We start from the raw sequence: 15,432 nt of genomic DNA, 5'->3' as shown, positions 1-15,432 counted from the left end.
TCTCAAGCGATAAAGTATACTCTCTTAAAATCCAGGCATGATTCCACTCACAATCTATGGAACATCCCTGAAAGCCATTTTACATTGATGTAGGAGAGAAAGACAACTTACTCCTGCCAAAGTCTGCATTTGCAAAGAAAGAGAACAGTGGACAGAGAATTTTTTTCTCCCTCTCTCAGAATACTAAAACAGTTTCCCATAAAACTGAAGGTTGGACAAAAGGAAGTACTTCTTCACACAACACATAATTAACTTATGGAATTCTCTGCCACAGGATGTGATGGGCACTAGCTTGGATGGCTTTAAAAGTGGCTTAGATAAATTCATAGAGGACAGGTCTATTCATGGCTACTATTCATGGCTACTAGCCTCAGAGGCAAGATGCCGCTAAATACCAGTTGCAGGAGTCCTCACCTGCTGCTTGTGGTCTTCTTGGTGGCATCTGGTGGTCAACTGTGTGAAACATGATGCTGGACTGGATGGGCCTTGAGCCTGATCCAGCAAGGCTGTTCTTATGTACTCTTCTGCATACATAAAAACACTAACTTCTCTGCAATCAGGATTATAGCAAGGACTGCGCCCAGACACTCCCACATGTCTGACAACAGCTCTGTCCTTGATCCTGTGCCAAAAGGGCGACAGACATCTCAGATTTCACCCATCACCTCCTAAGGAGATCCAGCTTGCACAACCTTCCAAAACAAAAACAGGTTGCTTACCTGTAACAGGTGATCTGGTAGTGATCCGTTGAATCCATAAGTAGATGGGTTCTGCGCCTGCGCAGGCACCTCTCGGGCCGACTAGGTAGCTCCTCGCGACGCCCAACCGCCCTTCTGCACGTGCTACTGATCACTACTTATACTGGGCGGTGGGCGTCTTCCGTTAGTTTTCTGTGCAGACCGCTTTGCAATCTGCTTCCCAATGTTCTATCTGAGCCTCATACTTCTGCAGTGGGGTTGGTTTCTGGGCGGGTCTTATGGATTCAACGGATCACTACCAGATCACCTGTTACAGGTAAGCAACCTGTTTATCTGGATCGTGATCCGTTGATTCCATAAGTAGATGGGTGATTAATTAGCTGCTCCCCTTTGGTGGCGGGTGCAGAAGGATGCCTTCTATGGCAACACCCTTTTCAAAACACTTCGCCCATATTCCGCCTGGCGCGCCATGCGGAGGTCCACTGCATAATGTTTTACAAACGGCTGCTGTGAAGACCAGGTTGCAGCCACACAGATGTCATCCATCTTAATGCCGGAAAGATGAGCTGCTGATGTCGAGTAAGCCCTGGTAGAGTGAGCTCTTACTGTCTTAGGTGGGGTAACCCCCTGCAGCCTATAAGTTAATAGGATCAGCTCCACCAACCAATGTGCAATACGCTGTCTAGACACTGGTTTTCCCTTACACTTGCCCTTGTAAGCCACAAACAGCTTATTTGTCTTTCTGAATTCTTTTGTCCCTTTCAAATAGTACAACAAACACCTGCGTACATCCAACGAGTGAAGCGCTATCTCCAATGTTGTCTGTGGGTCCTTAAAAAAGGTCGGCAAGACCACCTCCTGATTCAGATGGAACTCTGTGACTACCTTAGGGCGGAAACTAGGATCAAGCCTCATAACTACTTTATGTGGGTAGAACAGGGTGTAAGGCTTATCTGCTCTCAACGCAGACAATTCACCCACTCTTTTCGCTGTGGTTATTGCTATGAGGAATGCAGTCTTAAGTGTTAGCAACCTCAGGCTAGCCTCATGCAGTGGTTCAAACGGTTGTTCTGTCAATGCCGAAAGAACCAATGACAAACTCCATTGCTCTAAAGGTTCCTTAAGCGGTGGGTACATATTATTCAGCCCCTTCATAAACCTTCTACATTCGGGATGTGTAAATACAGTCTTTCCATCCCATCCTGGGAGTTTAGAAGATAAAGCTGCCAAATGTACCTTCAAAGAAACATTTGCTAAGCCCCTTAATTTTAGACTTGTCAAATACAGCAAAACCTGGCGCACTGATGCCCGCTTTGCATTGAACTTATTTAATTTTGCAAATGCCCTAAACCTTCTCCATTTACATAAATAACTACGCCTAGTTGACTTCCGTCTACTATTCAACAGAATAGTTCTCAGAAGTTTATTCTCCACGCTGTTAATTTCAGTGTTTGGATTTCTGGGTGTAGTATCCTTCCCTCCGCCCGCTGTAGGAGATCCGACACTGCTGGTAGACGGTAAAAGTCTCCTCTGCACAGGCGAAGCAGCAGGGCAAACCACGCTTGACGTGGCCACCACGGGGCGATCAGTATGCAATTGGCCCTGTCCCTCAGAATCTGTGCCAACACCCGATTGAGAAGTGGTATGGGCGGAAATAGGTAAAGGAGTCCCCTGTTCCACACATATTGAAATGCGTCTCCTAGAGACCCCACACCTATCCCCGCACGAGAACAATATCTCTTGCACTTCTTGTTTCCCTCCGTGGCAAATACATCCACCGCGGGGGTACCCCAGAGACTGAAGAGATCTCTGACACACTCCAGTTTGAGTTCCCACTCGTGTTTCTGGTTGATCTGCGTGCTCCGACTCAGAGCATCTGCTATGTGATTGTCCACACCCCGGATGTGAATTGCCACTGGATAAATGGCATGCATGATGCACCAGTTCCACAATTTCATTGACAAGGTGCAAAGTGTTGGTGAGACCGTACCCCCCTGCCTGTTCAGATAAGCTATTGCTGTAGTATTGTCCAAGTGGATTTGCACCACAACACCCCTCAGCTGGGGTTCGAAAGCCCTCAGTGCTAAGAACGCGGCTAACAGTTCTAGGTAGTTGATATGTAGTAGAGCCTGTTGAGGCGTCCACTGCCCCTGGGTGCAATCCTGGCCGCAGTGTGCTCCCCATCCCTGAAGGGAAGCATCTGTTGTGACCCACGCCGTCGGAAGAAGAGGCCGGAATGGTACTCCCTTTAAGAGATTTGCCTCTGTCCTCCACCACTGCAGTGAAGCAAGCACCTTCTTGGGGAGTCGCAGTAGCATGTTTTGGCTGTCTACATTGGGCCGAAAGTGGTCCAAGTACCACCGTTGCAGGGGTCTCATTCGAAGCCTTGTGTAACGTACGGTCGTGTTGCACGAGGCCATCAGGCCTAACAGCCTTTGCACGCTTCTCGCCCTTTGTGCAGGATTGGAGAAGAAGTGACTTGCCAATGAAGTGATCTGACTGCATCTCTCCCTTGGCAAGAACGCTCTCTGCTGTTCCATATCCAGGGTAGCCCCTATGAAGCTCAGTTGTTTCCTTGGTACCAAATTTGTTTTTTTCCAGTTCACAGTGACCCCGAGGTCCTCCAAAAGATGCAGGAGCATCTGTATCTGTGCTTCCAGTAACCTCCTGTCCTTGCTCACCAGGAGCCAGTCGTCCAGATACGGGTAAACCACCAGGCCTTGAGTTCGAAGGTAAGCAACTATTACTGCCACCACCTTGGTAAAAACCCTTGGGGCCGTTGACAATCCGAAAGGGAGGACTGCATACTGATATATCGCCTCCCCCACTGTAAAACGAAGATACTTCCGGTAATTCTCTTGGATGCCCACATGGAAGTAGGCGTCCTTCAAATCTAACGTTGCCGCCCACTCCTCCTGTTCCAGGAAGGGTAGAATTTCCTGCAACGTTGTCATTCTGAACTTCCGGGTCCAGACAAAATCGTTGAGGTCCCTCAAGTCCATGATTGCCCGAATCCCTCCATCCCGCTTGGGTATTTGAAAATAGCGGGAGTAGAATCCGGTCAACCTCTCTGCCCACTGCACTGGAGCAATCGCCCCTTTTTCCAATAACACCTTCACCTCCTCTTCCAGCACTGGTGTTGACTTCGTGAAACGCAGGCCTGAGAACGGGGGCTGGGTTGTGAACTCTATTGCATAACCCGTTTCCACTATTCTCAAAACCCACTTGTCCGATGTTATGTTGTGCCACGCTATAGCATGGCTTGCCAGTCTGATGGATGGGCTGGCAACTACAGGGCCGATGACAGTGGTCCTGGCAATTGATCTTAAATGCAGTGGGCTGACAGAGTAATCAAAAAGATTGCTTAGTACTTTCTTTGCTGTTCCTAGCGCTTTGGTTTTTGCTCTTGATGTTGTTGTTGAAGCCCCTTGGTCGCTGATAGGGCCTATTCTGCCTCCTATAATCTCTCCTATCCTGATAACGGTATGCACGCTGTTTATTATAACTGTACGTGCGAGTACTAGGTGCTGAGGTAGGTGCCATAAACGTTTTTGCAGTGAATTTAGATTTTTTAGAGTCTCCATAGTGGCATCTGTGGTCTCATGGAAAAGTCCCTTTCCATCGAAAGCCAGGTTCTCCACCCGGTCTTTCATGTCCCCCTGGAGCGATGTTGCGCGCAGCCAAGCATGGCGCCGCATTGTGACTGCGGTCACCATGGCCCTTGACTCTGTCTCTGCCAAGTGCTTGAACGTGCTCAGTTGCTGTTTTGTCACCGACGTTGTCTTGTCAAACACCTCATGAAGTTTCACTTGTAGCTCTCCTGGGGACATTGATGTTGAATCATGCAGCAAGTTGTCCCACAGCAGATGGGTGTACCGAGCCATACAAGCTGCATAATTTGCTATTCGTATAGCTAGGCTCGATGTGGCGTATAATCTACGACCCAAAACATCTATCTTCCTCCCCTCCTTGTCCGCAGGAGTTGTATGCCGGCGGCTGCCTTTTGATGTTGACGCGCAATCCACCACCATGGAGTTAGGATCCGGGTGGCGTAACAGGTACGTATTCTCTTCATCAAGGATCCTGTATAAGTTTTCTATGCGCTTTGATGTCGGATTAGCCGATTGTATGCTGTCCCATGCTGATTTAGCCGCCTTGGCAATGGCAGGGATCATTGGTAGAGAAACAGGGTGGGAAGATTTCGACTGAAACATCATGTTGTACACAGGGTCAGCAGACTCCGTTTCAGGTAGTTGCAAGTCCAAACCCAATGCCTCTGCCATTTCTCTGATTAGGGAATGGTAGGCCTTGAGTTCTTCTGTTGGGGATCTTGATAAACGCGGTGGAACCTCAGATGAAGGCTCCACCTGCCGACTGGCGTGATCTGAATCTGAATAGTCAGACTCAAAATCCCGTTGCGTCGAAGTTGGAGACGATTCCTTGGATGAAGGACTTGGAGGAGGCGGGGTGCTCTTTCTCTTTCGCTTTCCACTAGGCTTGTCCTGTGGCGCCCTCACAGGCACAGCCTGCTCCTCCCGGGGGGTGTCTTGTACACCTTCTCCATTCCCAGGTACAGGTGACACATCACCTCTCACCACCGGTTGTTGTAGGGCAGGTTGCATGGCCTTCCACCTTAGGTACTCAGCATAGTCATGCGGCAAAGAATGTCTGAAACCACAAGTGTGCTCAGGCTGTGAAGTGGGGTGGCGTATACTCCCATCCGCGACGCCTGCCAATGGTTGCACTACAGCCATGGGTGATTGAAGTAAGCTCTCAGCCGCAGCCCTTGGGGAAAGTGATGGAGTCTTAGGAGGTGGAGGACTCTCTACCGCTTCCTCATCATCCTCTTCATCGTCCAATCCGGCACTCAGGAAACCCTGAAAAGTGGACTCAGCTGGAGTGTTAGGGCCAGAGTCCATCAACTTCCTGAGAGCCGAAGTTGCGCTCCCATCAGAGCGTTGGCTACCTTGTTGCCTTGGGGTTGATGGAGATTGCTGTGGTGTATGAGCTGGCGACAGTGAGTGGCGCCTTCTCAGATGAGAGTCCTCACTCGGCCTCGATGTCGAGGAGGCTTTAGTCTTGCTCGCCTTCGATGTCGAGGGTGTCGCAGCCGAGCGATCCTTTCCTCTTTGCTCTCCCTTCGATGTCGAAGGCTTCGATGTCGAAGGCGTCGATGTCGAAGGTGTCGATGTCGAAGGCTTCTTCGATGTCGATGCCGGAGGAGGCTTCGATGTCGATGCTGACGGGGTGCGCGTGCTCTGCGAAGCCGTAGCATCCGCTACTGGACTAGAAGCTTGCACCGATGATGGTGAAGGGGTCTCACGCCTATGTTCACTCCGATTAGAGTGCCCCGTACCGGCAGCTTCCGCAGCCTCCTGACGAAGCCTCTTTTCTCGCCGCTTCTGTTCCTTAGAAGAGATCTGCAAGGGTCTCTTAAAAGGTGTAGCGGTGGACACGGTTTTAGACTGTGAATCTACAGCTCCGTGTACCTCCCTCCCCGATGCCGATGTCGACAGTGTTTCAGGTCGAGGGGTGGGAGGGCGCAGCGCGTCTTCATACAGGGCCGCTCTCAGACGCAGAGCTCGGTTTGTCCTCGTCTGCTTAGAGAAGGCACAACAGATCTTGCAAGCCCCTGTGTTGTGCTCCTCTCCTAGGCATAGCAGACAGGAATCGTGGTGGTCGGTGGAGGGCAACTTAGCCCGACACCTCACACATCGCTTGAAGGTCGTTTTTGTCTCCATTTCTCAAGCGTTTGTCGTTAACAGTCCAGGTCAATCCAAAAAATCCGTCCGATCTTTCTCCAAAACTAGTCCGTAAAGCCTTATTCCAGTCCAAAAACACAGTCCAAAGTCCAAATAGCCGATAATATCCGTCAAGAAAATAAATTACTTTTTGCTACCGAGGAGCCCAAACGAGGTCTGAACGCTATGGCGGTCAAACAGAAACTAACGGAAGACGCCCACCGCCCAGTATAAGTAGTGATCAGTAGCACGTGCAGAAGGGCGGTTGGGCGTCGCGAGGAGCTACCTAGTCGGCCCGAGAGGTGCCTGCGCAGGCGCAGAACCCATCTACTTATGGAATCAACGGATCACGATCCAGATCATAGGCTTCCTTCATGCTTTTTCATAGAGTTACCCAGCCCTTTGAACTTCTCAAGTGATTCTCCTTATGCCTGCTCTCCATCAAAATAGTTTTCTTAGTGACCATTAAATATCCAGAAGAGTCTCAAACTAGTAGCTCTTTCTGTAAAAGGCGCACCTGTGTATTTTTCTTGTCAGTTGAGTGGTCTTTTGGCCTGACCCTCTTGCATGTCAAATATCAATTCAGTTCTCTACAGGACAAAAGATGACATGCCTTCCTTCATTCTGTCCCAAACTGTCCCATCTGAAAGAACTACTGGATGTGGACTTCTATCAACCATCCAAATAGCTTCAGAAAAATGGACAGGCTATTTGTGTCTTTCCACTTTTTCATAATGGGCAGGGAAGTTAGTAAAATTTCTACATTCGGGTGAGTTAAAGCATGCCTCTTGCTAGCATCTAAGATACAGTGTCTGGTGGTTCTTTCAGAGATCACAGTCAACTCAACAAGAGTGTTGGTTGTGTTAGCAGTAGTGGTACTAACACACAACCCCACCCCGCACAATATAGAGCAGGGCTTGACAATTCGCAGGCTCTGGCTCTCCATGGCACCTACAAATTTAAGAGTGGTACCTAAGCCAGACAATGGACTGACACAAATCAGGAGGAGAAGGGAGCAAGCCAAATGGAAGCAGGCTGCTTCCTCCTGGTTACATTAGTCCATCACCTGCCTGAGCCCAAGGGATGTAACCAAAAAGAGAAGGGAGCAACTAGGCCCACCTTGCTTGCTGGCTCCTCCTGGTTGTATTTGTCCATTGCCTGCCTGAATCAGATGGATGAAATCAGGGGACGAAGTGAACAAGTAAGGTGAGGAGTCAACCCCCGTTCCCATGGAACAGAAGGCACCCTGGTTCCTAGAGCCAAATAAAAGTTTAGAGAGACGCGAAACAGAGTATATTACTTCAGTGTGCACTATTCCTAGGAATTCCAAGCTGGACATCTTTTTCTCTGCAGATGCAGACTTTGGCAGGAGATCATTTCTGAAGCTTCTCCCTCCTTAGCCTAAGCAGTGAGAGAAGCAACTCTGGAGGCTGGCACTATGAAAATGTCCTGCTCTGGCTATCCTCCTTCACTGACAGAAAAAAGGAATGGTGGAACTTAATATACATGCTCCTTTTCATTAGTGAATGGAGAGTATCCAGTTCCATCTATATAGTCCCAAGATTGTCTTGTTGCTTGGAAGATAGGATATGGGGTGGATTCCTTTTCTTCTAAGTAACCCTTGTATGGCTCAAGTCCCCGTCTGCCCCCTTGCCGCCCCCCCCCCCCCGTCATACAGAGCTATGATTCCATTGGCTGGGTATCTCTGCTTCACTGCATCTTGAAACTGTGCATGTATGTGGGGATTCCTCCTACATCCAGTGGGTCAACATTGTCCAGTTTGCACAGCCTCAGAGGGAAGTGATAACACTTAAGTTTATTTTTCTCAGTTTTTAAAAAAGTTGATACTGTAGCAACTTTTTAGAATTTAACCAGGTTTATCCTGCTGGTACTTTAAGCTTTTAGTCCAGTATACAGTAATCTGTATATAGTAATCAGATTACATGGCCAGCCAAGTATCTGGCCTAAGCTGAAAAACTCTTCAGGTTCTGAAGCATTTGTTTAAAGACAACACACTAAGTAGTAGTACAATCACTGTTATGAGACTTAATCACATCAAGCTTGATCTTAAATATAGACCTTACATCTGAAAACAAACTCAGATGTGCTGTATTAACATATTTTTACAAATTATTATTTTGCAGAGATTTGATATACAACTCAGAAGATGTCCAGGAGCCATGGAAACTTTTGTGCATACTAAGCATTCCTGTGCACATTTAGCATGTGCACATGCATGCAATGATTTTTCATGTGGAAGCAGGCCTTCACGCTTCATTGGGTACCATTCCAGATGATCCCTTCCTTTGGGTAGATTTTTCAATGGTGCAGGGAGATGCTTTCCAAAAGGAGTAAGCTGAGAAGCCTGAATACACACAAAGGGCACTCTGAATCCTGGGAGCTGTTCCCAAATAGGTCCAGCTACCATGAAGTGAAAATTGCACAGAAGCAGCACTTTGTATATCACACCAATTACTCAGGATTTTAAAAACCCATCTGTCATCATTTTTAACTTTGCAGTGTAATTCTAGATTCTTTAGACTTCCGTATTAAATATCTAGTTGGATTACATCCATGTCATGGACAGTTCATCTGTTGGTTTCTACCTCTCAGATATTTATTAAATGCAAGCCCACAGAACAGCACCAATACATAAGCAAACATTTAATGCAGCATAAACACTAAGAACATAATTAAGAACAAACCAACTCAACATGGACACTATTAAGAACTTTCCAGGATGCAGAGAACCACTCTTCAAATTGAAGCATATTGCTGGCTGAACCACTTTCCCTGTGCAAAATCAGCATGGACTTTTCCAATATAACTTTCTGGGATGCAAGAAATGAAATGGCCCTCTGAGGCTATACTGGTACACTAGCATGTCCAACATGGTATACACCAAGGTGGTTTTTACCATCCCAGTAAAATCTAGCTTTTTAGTGAGTCCCAGTTTGAGAAATTATCAATGCAATCCTATGCATGTTAACTCAGGAGTGAATACCACTGCAAGTGCCTAAGACTGCACTGCTACGCACACTTACCTGGGAGTAAGTTCCACTGAATACAGTGAGACTAACGCCTGAGTAAGCATACACAGAAGTGCTCAGTACAGCCTCCTATTTTAATACTGCTCTATAAATACATACTAAATTTAGTTTTAGTTACACAATCATATTGTAATTGTATAAAACAATAGATTCACAGATTAAATGAAGTTGTGCACATGATAGCGCAATTGGCAGAAATGTAGGTTACATACACTTATTACCTGTTTGCTTGTATATCTGTTTGAATTTTGTTTGCCTAGGGTTTTTTTTTTTAAGTCAGAAAAGCAATGTAGCACTCTTTGTTGTCACTTCCAAACCTGTTTGCAAATGCTTAGCAATCAATTAGACAAACACTCAGAAGTCCTGAACTGTTATGGTATCACTGGCTGACAATCTAATTAAATTTACTTGAGGAAGCCCCATTGAAATTAAAGGCATGCCTAACTTGTCCTTTGAATTTCAATGGGGCTTCCTCAAAATAAATTTAGTCAGCCATTGTTCTTTCCAGTCAACTCTGTGCAAAATCTTTCCTTGTATGACCTACTTCCTTTTCCTTTGTCACAACTGCATCTGCTATGACTAATAAGATAGATGTCACAAAGACACATCAGTGTTGATACCCAGGTAAACAGTGCATACACACTACACAAGTTATGAATATAAAGTTACTCTAAAGCATCTAGCTGATGAGTTGCGACTAATGCTTGAAGTGTGCAATCATAACACTTTTTTTCTTTTAAAATGCATGGAAACAGGGACCCAACCCTTTCTCACTCATGGCTGTGTATAAATCACTGGTTTCCTTTTTAAAATACATTTCTAACACCTTATCTGATATATTATCTTAAGACAAACATTTATTTTGTACTTCAGTATCAGCAATTAAATACACAACTTCCTCTAAGCAGCCACCCTTTCCCTTAGTATATTAATAATGTCATTTTCCCCATTTTCCTAGTAATCTTCAGAACTGCATCCAAACATTTCCCCCTAGAAATTGTCAGCCCCAAAGGCACATATCAGCTTAGGAAGCAAGGAATTTCATGCTGAATGTCCCCATCTGTAGTGTTAGATTCCTTAATTACTCGTCCAAGTAATAATCAATTCCAGGCTTTACAGCAGTCAAGAATGAACAGCCAGACATGAATATTATAAACAGGAAACCAAATGAAGACAGCAACCCAGAGTGATAACAGATAGGTCCACATGTGCACTGGGACTTTGGATTCTTACTAGCAGCCCCCTCCATCTTGACAAGCATAATATATTTAGCTAAGTAAGCCACCATGAGTGTTTTCCAGTTTGAAATTGGAAAGACACAAATTTGAAATTGAAAAGTATAAATTTCTGAATAAATAAATATGGTGCATGAAAACCCAGCAAAATATGTTACAATGAGAACACAGGAATGTCAAATCACATTGCATGCCTTTGAGGAGGCACTCTGGATTGCAACCAAGACATCTTCTTTCTATGTAAAGGCTGGAAGTGAAAAACAGCAAAGGTTTCACATTCTAGCCTATGTGATTCATCCATATAGTTCCTTAACACTTAAAGATTACAACTTAGTTGAGACATCATGCCAAACCACAGTAAAGGAAGTCTTAACTGTAGTTATGGACAAGCCACACTTGCAAGCGTTGCCCTAATTCTTGAGATGAATGCACCTAATGGATGGAATGCTGAACAGATGGAAAATTGAAAGCAGGGAAGCAACTTGAAACCAAAGTCAATGTATGGTCTGAGTTCTAAATGGTTAGCATAAATCATGATTTGGTACATTGCCAAAAATAAGCCGTAGTCTTTTAAAAAGATCATCAACAATATGAAAAGGCAGGGATTAACACATTTTTAAAAAATTAGATCTCAATAAGGAACATACGTCCAGCATGATATACAGCAGTTTGGATTTGTATATTTGATTGCAGAATGGAACAGGGATCTTACCTTTGGTGCATGCACAAAGTCTATCAGTGCCTGAGCAGTATATTACAGAGACAAATTTATCTGGCTCCTCAGTACCCTCCTTTTTAGGTGGTTCCACTTTGGCCAGAATTTCAAAGTTTGAAAGATCTAGTATTTTTACATATCCTCCCTGAGTGGTTATTACCAGATGCCCAAGAGTAGAGATTTCTGATCTTTTCTCTCTCTCGCTACCATTCTTTGAAGTTATTTGTAGTTCCTCTGCAGGCTCCTCACAGTCATCTTCACGATTATCCAATATGTCTGGTGGGAGCAAAATCATTGAGGTAATGGTATCCTGGGGGTCTTTAATATGCTGGAATTTTATGGGTTCTTCTTCTAGAGTCACAATCCTAGTGGCATAGTTCATTTTGTAAAGGACAAGGTAACCGCCACTAGCATTCCGCTGTTCTGGCTGAATTATTAAAGGCGTCTGCACGTCTGCTGGTGACTCATGCTGGATCATACTGATATTTGCACCATTCACTGCAGCAAGGCTGGATTCTAGCTCCCCCTTCCGTCTGTTACATAGTGCCGAGTTTAATTTATTTAAATTATTCAAGGCCTCTACTTGATTTATTGCACTCAGGGATTCAACAGGGCATGCCCGCAGTCCTATCAACAAATGAACTCCATCTGCACAAGGAGTGACTGAATCTACACAGAGGTTCTCCTCCTCTGCAAACTTTGGCAGCCGTAGGCACTGAACCAAAGTCCCAGGCTTGGGAACCATAGAGTTCCACTTGTCTGAGTCTGGAGAAGTTAGGCTAGCTGTCGCATCTGCAAACTGCTGAATGTAAGTCACAGGAGGATCCTGCAACAGCAGCTGCTCCTGACTATCCAGCTCCATCTCTATGATCTGTGGAACTGTAAAACCATCATCATGTAAACTTTTACTCATGATATTGTTCATTTGTGAAAAGATTTTTCCTGCTTTTTCATCAGATTCCTTAATGCTGTAAAGCAGCAATATAGGTAAAGTCCTCCTTACCAGAGGAGAATTCAGTTCTGAATTAGTACAGGATTCATTGTCAGTTGATCCCTGGTCTGATACACTGCCACCTTGAGTCCTGCTTAAGTCATCTAATGACCTTTGAGAATGACTACTAACAGGGGAGGTAGCAGGTGATTTGTATGTTAATAAGCCTCCAGCTAACAAACAAGGAAAGGGAATGCTGTGGTGTTCCAGATGTTTTTCCTTCATCTTTTCACTCTTACAGTTACTTAGGCAAGGATTTGCCCCAAGTTCTTCTAAGTCTTTCACTGTATCTTCAAGTACATTTGCAACTATTTCCCACTGAAGCTTCTCAGGCTGCTGAAGAATGCTGAGGGCTGTAATATCCAGGCTCACTTCCATGGTTTCCTTTTGTGATGTATGTCCTTGGAAATAAAGCAAATATTGTTAGAACAAATTTAACAAAAAGAAACCTAAGAGAGATTATGAAAATTCTATTATATGATTATATATTTTAATATAATGTAATTATATATATATATATATATATATATATATATATATATATATATATATATATGATATATGATACAGCAGCTTCAATCAAGTAATGAGGTAACTACCTAAGAAAATTTGCGCAAATTCATTTAAGTGTATGATTAAAAATGTAATGTGTAGAGAAGCACTTAGTGATAAGAAAAAACAAGCAATTGCCTAAGCCCAGTGATCTTCACCATTTTTCAAGCAGGGGCCACCTTGGTTTTAAAAAAAAATCAGTGTGAGAGGCATAGTGAGGGCGACCTCTGAAGCACTGTGCTTTTCTCAGTTCTGGGGAGCCTTTTTTATTATTATATTTATTTATTTGATTTATATACCGCCCTTCCGAAATGGCTCTCTTTCTTTTTAAGAGAAAGAGAACCCTATTAAGCCCCAGTGGCATCTTGAAAGGCTGATGTTCTTTGTGGTAACTGGCTTCTGGCTTCCAGCACTGCTACTGCTTCTGAGGCACAACTTTGTGAAGTAGAACTTTTAAAAGGTAAGCCTTTTGTGCATCACCCTGGTGCCTTTTGTGGATTCCTCATTAAGCAACATTGAAAGTGTCCCTCACAACACACACTTTTGCCACCTCCAAAAGTATTGGTAAAAATGGGGGTTGGGGAGAGAGTTTAGGTGTCACTACTAGTTTGACTGGCACAGTTTCATCTGCAGAACCAAAGGGGAAGAGAAGGTAGGTGTGGGAATGTGCAAGCCTGAGAACAGCAAAACAAGAGCCTTGCTGATCCACAGAGTAAATGCAAAGTAATCTACCTGGCTAGTACAAGCATTATGCAAATATTCCACACAGTATTTTCCTAATACATGAAGATATGATACAAACATACAAATATACTATAGAAATGTTTCCTTGGTTTGCTAAAGTGGATATTCATAAGGGATATACCAGGGATCTAAATGGTGGAGAGGGCAGGGGAAAAGATTGCCTCTACTAACAGTAGACACTCTCTACCCTTAAAGAAGAATAACAGGGGTTAGAATGAACCCTTCCAAGCCCCAAACTGGCAAGAAAAACAGATTGCTTACCTGTAACAGGTGATCTGGTAGTGATCTGGTAACATTCATAAAATGGGTTCCGCACCTGCGCGGAACACTATGGGCAAAATCTGTTAGCTACTCGCAGTGCTGACCAACTGCCACTACATAATGCTTTGCAAATGTCTCTTCTAAAGCCCACATAGCAGCCATGCAAATATCCTTGAAATTAATTTCAGACAAGTATGCTGCCAAGGATGAATACACCCTCATAGAGTGGGCTTTCACCACTTTAGGTGGATCTACCTTCTGCATCTTGTAGGTCAGGTAGATAGCCTCCACTAGCCAATGAGAGATCCTTTTGTCTAGAGACTGGAATTCCTCCATCTTTCAGCTTATAACTGACTAACAGCTATTTTGGGTTTTTTAAATTGCAGACATCCTCTGCAAACACAACAGAAGAGCATGTAGCACATCCAAGCTATGCATTGTTCTTTTCAGTTGTGTTTTAGGATTGCAGGGAAAGGTGGGTAGAACAATACCTTGATTCATGTGGAAGTCAGAAACGATCTTTGTCCTGAAATCCGGGTCCAATTGCATCACTACTTTGTCACTGTGAAACTTTGTGTAACGCTCATCAATACGCAAAGTGGCGAGATTGCTCACTCTTTTAGCCATGGTAATGGCAATCAAAAACACTGACTTAAGCGTAACCATTTTAAGTTTAGCCATCATCCTGGGTTGTAAATGGCCCTTCTGTTAGAGCCAGTAAGACCAGAGAAAGGCTGCATCTATCCATGGGTCTCCATACTGGCGGGTACAGATTGTTCATCCCCTTTAAACATAAGAACATAAGAACAGCCCTGCTGGATCAGGCTCAAGGCCCATCTAGTCCAGCATCCTGTTTCGCACAGTGGCCCACCAGATGCCGCTGGAAGCCACAGGCAGGAGTTGAGGGTGTGCCCTCTCTCCTGCCATTACTCCCCTGCAACTGGTACTCAGAGGCACCCTGCCCTTGAGGCTGGAGGTGGCCCACAGCCCTCTGACTAGTAGCCATTGATAGACCTCTCCTCCATGAAGTCATCCAACCGCCTCTTAAAGCCATCCAGGTTGTTGGCCGTCACCACATCCTGTGGCAGAGAGTTCCACAAGTGGATCACACATTGTGTGAAAAAGTACTTCCGTTTGTTGGTCCTAGACCTCCTGGCAATCAATTTCATGGAGTGACCCCTTGTTCTAGTGTTGTGTGAGAGGGAAAAGAATCTCTCTCCACTTTCTCCACACCATGCATGATTTTATAGACCTCTATCATGTCTCCCCGCAGTCGTCTTTTTTCTAAACTAAAAAACCCCAGGTGTTGTAGTCTTGCCTCATAAGAAAGGTGCTCTAGGCCCCTGATCATCTTGGTTGCCCTTTTCTGTACCTTCTCCAGTTCAACAATGTCCTTTTTAAGATGTGGTGACCAGAATTGTACGCAGTACTCCAAGTGTGGTCGC

The 15,432-nt window shown here is 44.9% G+C and overlaps 1 protein-coding gene across 6 annotated transcripts in view; it reads right to left on the bottom strand.

Annotated features, from left to right (window-relative positions):
• Positions 1-15,432, bottom strand: part of BIRC6 (baculoviral IAP repeat containing 6) — a 311,771-nt gene that overhangs the window by 242,619 nt on the left and 53,720 nt on the right. For all 6 annotated transcript variants that reach the window (XM_053303734.1, XM_053303742.1, XM_053303763.1 and 3 more), the window contains exon 10: positions 11,437-12,831. In XM_053303734.1, the coding sequence (XP_053159709.1) occupies positions 11,437-12,831 (1,395 nt within the window). The remainder of the gene's footprint in view (positions 1-11,436; positions 12,832-15,432) is intronic.

The sequence above is a fragment of the Hemicordylus capensis genome, chromosome 1, assembly GCF_027244095.1.
Source record: "Hemicordylus capensis ecotype Gifberg chromosome 1, rHemCap1.1.pri, whole genome shotgun sequence".
NCBI classification, from domain to species: Eukaryota; Metazoa; Chordata; class Lepidosauria; order Squamata; family Cordylidae; genus Hemicordylus; species Hemicordylus capensis.
Note: the sequence above shows the minus strand (reverse complement) of the source record. Positions and strands in the feature narration are given on the sequence as shown.